Below are 1560 nucleotides of genomic sequence, written 5' to 3' on the forward strand. Positions count from 1 at the left end.
GAGCCACAGACACTCACATCACGAGTGGGAGACACGCACACCCCATGAGTGGGAGCCACGCAGATACCCACAGACGTACACTCGCACGCCGTGAGAGAGGCACGCACCGATGCACACGTACACAGGCAAATGCACCATGAGTGTGAGCTACAGGTGCCCATGCACACACACACACCATCAGTGGGAGCGCCACGCCCCCCTCATGTGCACACACACACACACACACACACCATGAGCGAGCACCGCAAGCACGGCCCACGGTGACACGCATGCACGCACGGTCATGGTGACACGCATGCCAGCGGGGTGAGGCACAGCCGGTCTCCAGGGGCGCACAGACCATGATGACACCCCCCCCAGCACTGAGACAGCCCCACCTGCAGCCCATGATGACACACACACGTGTGCAGTCATGGCAACACACATGCCAGCCAGCTGACACGCACCCCTGCCTCACACAGTATGACCTCATACCCAGAGGCACACCGAGCATGAGGTCACACGCACACACCCACACGTGCAAACACCCCATCATGGTGATCCAGCCAGACCTGCCCTGTCCCACCCCAGGCTGTGATTATACCATGACATCAACTGGCACCAACACATGCTCACCGCCTGACACGCGTGCTCCTATGGTGGTGACAGGTGCTCCCCTTCCCCGGGGGGACAGGCGGGGGTCCTTCCCTGGGCTGTAGCAACCCAGGACAATCAGGACCAGCTGCCCTCGGTGCCCAGGTCTGCCCTGGCCAGGCTGATTGCGCCGAAAGAGCAGCCTGGGGCTGTCTGCATGGACCGTGGGTGCAGGGGGGCGGAGGGCTGGGAGCAGGGCCCCTCGGGAGGCTCTGCCCGTCCCACCCAGCCTCGTCATGCCCAGCTGCCAAGTGTGACCCTGTGCCACCCTCGCCCGCACAGATGAGCATGACCATGCTGAAGATCCTCGGCACAGCTCCGCTCCGCAAGAAGCGGCTGGACTCGGGAGAGGCCCCGGATGCCGAGAGCCCCAAAGCCAAGCGCCCGCGCCTGGGCCCACTGCCGGGATTCGTGCCCTGCCTACAACCTCTGGCCCCATCTCGCAGCAACGAGGAGCACGACGCGAGGGTCCTGCAGATCGGGCCGTACGTCCTGCTGGAGCCCAGGGACGGGGGCCGCTCCTACCGCGCCGTGCACCGGCCCACGGAGGCCGAGTACAGCTGCAAGGTACGGAGGTCCAAGAGGGCTCTGGAGCTCGGGTCACGCATGCGCTGGCACTTCCCGTGGACTGGCTCTGCCAGGGGGGTGTACCGGGGCAGTGACCCTGCATGGCCCGGGGTTAGCAGGCCTCTCCACCCCTGGCTGCATGTGGAGCCTCCCTGCTTGGCCTGGGCGAGAACTGGACTTCCCTAGGAGGACGGGGCAGGGAAGGCAGCTGAGCCCACCCCGCTCCTGGCGCCTTCATGCCCACCCTCACTGCCCCCAGGTCTACCCGATGAGGAGCTACCAGGAGGCGATGGCCCCGTACGGACGGCTCCCGCCGCACCCCAGCGTGGCCCGGGGGGGCGAGGCGGTCCAGGGAGACCG

General features: G+C 66.2%; 1 protein-coding gene across 1 annotated transcript in view; it reads left to right on the top strand.

Moving 5' to 3' along the window:
* TRIB3 (tribbles pseudokinase 3) overlaps positions 1-1560 on the top strand; it is a 4859-nt gene that overhangs the window by 2316 nt on the left and 983 nt on the right. The window contains exons 2-3 of the mRNA XM_025212185.1: positions 916-1200; positions 1460-1560. Coding sequence (XP_025067970.1) covers positions 916-1200; positions 1460-1560 — 386 coding nt within the window. The remainder of the gene's footprint in view (positions 1-915; positions 1201-1459) is intronic.

Source organism: Alligator sinensis, unplaced genomic scaffold, assembly GCF_000455745.1.
Source record: "Alligator sinensis unplaced genomic scaffold, ASM45574v1 scaffold1032_1, whole genome shotgun sequence".
Taxonomy (NCBI): Eukaryota; Metazoa; Chordata; order Crocodylia; family Alligatoridae; genus Alligator; species Alligator sinensis.